The 1,977-nt window shown below is 50.4% G+C and overlaps 1 protein-coding gene across 1 annotated transcript in view; it reads left to right on the forward strand.

The window, feature by feature from the left end:
• DENND2A (DENN/MADD domain containing 2A) overlaps positions 1-1,977 on the forward strand; it is a 156,309-nt gene that overhangs the window by 84,075 nt on the left and 70,257 nt on the right. The window contains exon 10 of the mRNA XM_011995498.1: positions 1,066-1,175. Within this exon, the coding sequence (XP_011850888.1) occupies positions 1,066-1,175 (110 nt within the window). The remainder of the gene's footprint in view (positions 1-1,065; positions 1,176-1,977) is intronic.

Genomic DNA, 1,977 nt, shown 5'->3' on the forward strand with positions numbered 1-1,977 from the left:
CCTCCGCCTCCTGGGTTCAAGCAGTTCTCATGCCTCAGCCTCCCAAGCAACTGAGAGTACAGGTGCCTGCCACCACCACACGTGGCTAATTTTTTTGTATTTTTAGTACAGATGGGGTCTTGCTGTGTTGGCCAGGCTGGTCTCAAACTCCTGACCCCAGGTGATTCACTGGCCTCAGCCTCCCAAAGTGCTGGGATAACAGGTGTGAGCCACCACGCCAGGCCCTTGTTCTTTTTTTTTTTTTTTTTTTCCATAGACATGGGACCTCACTATGTTGCCCCAGCTGGTTTTGAACTCCTGGCCTCAAGTGATCCTCCTGCCTTGGCCTCCCAAAGTGCTCATCCTGTTCTTTAACAAGATAACATTCATCCGGTCTTTGATATGTCAGATACTGTATGATGTGCTAGAATCTCATAGAGAGAGAGAGAAAAAAAAGATTAGATCATTTTTCTTCCTAGTTCGAACATTAACTCATGTGACCTGGACACATCATGTCACACCTCAGGGCTTATTTCCTTCTTGCTGAAATAAGAATGTCAGGCTGGATGGCGTCACGCTTCCTTCTAGTTCCAACACTCAAAGACTGTCTGAAATTAGTTGAATTTCCCAGCATAATATGGTTTTACTGAATGTATTCACTGAGGGTGTTGTAAGTCTTTGCCTGGAGTGAGAAGGGACTGCTTTGCCTGGGCCCAGAGATAGAAAGGCCTGATTGGAGGCTCTGTCCTCCGGTTTCCTGAGCCTCCTATTTGGAAAAGACCTCTGGCAGTGTTTTTTTATTCATTGAAATAGTTACATTCTAGAATGTCAAGCGGAGAAGCATAGATAACGTTTCTCTCAAGCATACTGTTTTTTCCTCCCGACTTCTCCCAGAGGTGTATAGTTGGAACTGCCCTGGGGGGAGGAACGCCCCAGCAGACTGAGCTGCAAGCCCTTCCCAAGGGAAGAGGTTAAGGCGGCAGTCACAAATGTGGAGAGGTGGGAGAGGCCATCCTTGCCATCATCTGCCTCACCCTCCCATGCTGGGGTTTGTTCTCGAACCGTCTCTCACCTTTCTCCCTGCAGTTGGAAAGATCTTTCAAGTTCATGAGAGAGGCTGAGGACCAACTGAAGGCCATTCCCCAGTTCTGTTTCCCTGATGCCAAGGATTGGGTTCCTGTCCAGCAGTTCACCAGGTACGAGCTGGCTTCTCCCCTTCCCAGCCCCAAAGACTAAGGTGGGACTTAGAGATGGGGTTACAGGTGGCAGACCCCATGAGTCATTCCCACCGTTAAGCAATCCTGATGGGCCCTGGCCTAGAGCTTTCCCCCAAGGGGTGTTTTTAAAGCTTCCCTGAAGGTGAGAGTCACCTGCCCAGCATGCAGACCTCCCAGGCCTCCCACTCAATCTGGGGATGTTTGTTTCAGAAGCCTCCCGGAAGGTAATTCTTAGCCTGGGAAAAGTTAGGGCAACATTGCCCTTCCCCGTTCTCATCCTGAAACATCTCTTCAGTCTCCTATCCAGCTGTTTCTTGGATTGGGATCCGTTTACATTTCTGCTTCATCTTGTGTTATTAGACACCAGTGTTTTTATTATCAGATGTTTCAGCATTTGGCCAAACTCAGTAGGCTGCGGGTCCTGTCTTTAAGGGGTACTGCGTTCCTTGAGGGTGGCTCAGCAGTCTTTAAGGACCGTCCAAGCCTTGGGGCTGCTCTGTACAGACCATGACCTGAGAGAGCTGCCCCGGGGCAATTGCAAGAGGGGCACAGAACCGTCCCACTCTTCCGCTGCTCTCTCACCGAGTCACATCCCCAGATGAGCAGATGTCACTGCACTCACACATGCTCGGCTCCCTAAGGACAGCACCCCAGGCGCTTCCCTCTCTTCAGCCTCCAGAGTCAATGACAGTTGTGTTTTGTAAAGTGGGGCAGCCCAGGTGATTGAATGATGGGAGAGCCCTGAGCTAGGCATGGTGGCGAGCGCCTGTAATCCCAGCTA

Source organism: Mandrillus leucophaeus, unplaced genomic scaffold (assembly GCF_000951045.1).
Source record: "Mandrillus leucophaeus isolate KB7577 unplaced genomic scaffold, Mleu.le_1.0 Scaffold49, whole genome shotgun sequence".
Taxonomy (NCBI): Eukaryota; Metazoa; Chordata; class Mammalia; order Primates; family Cercopithecidae; genus Mandrillus; species Mandrillus leucophaeus.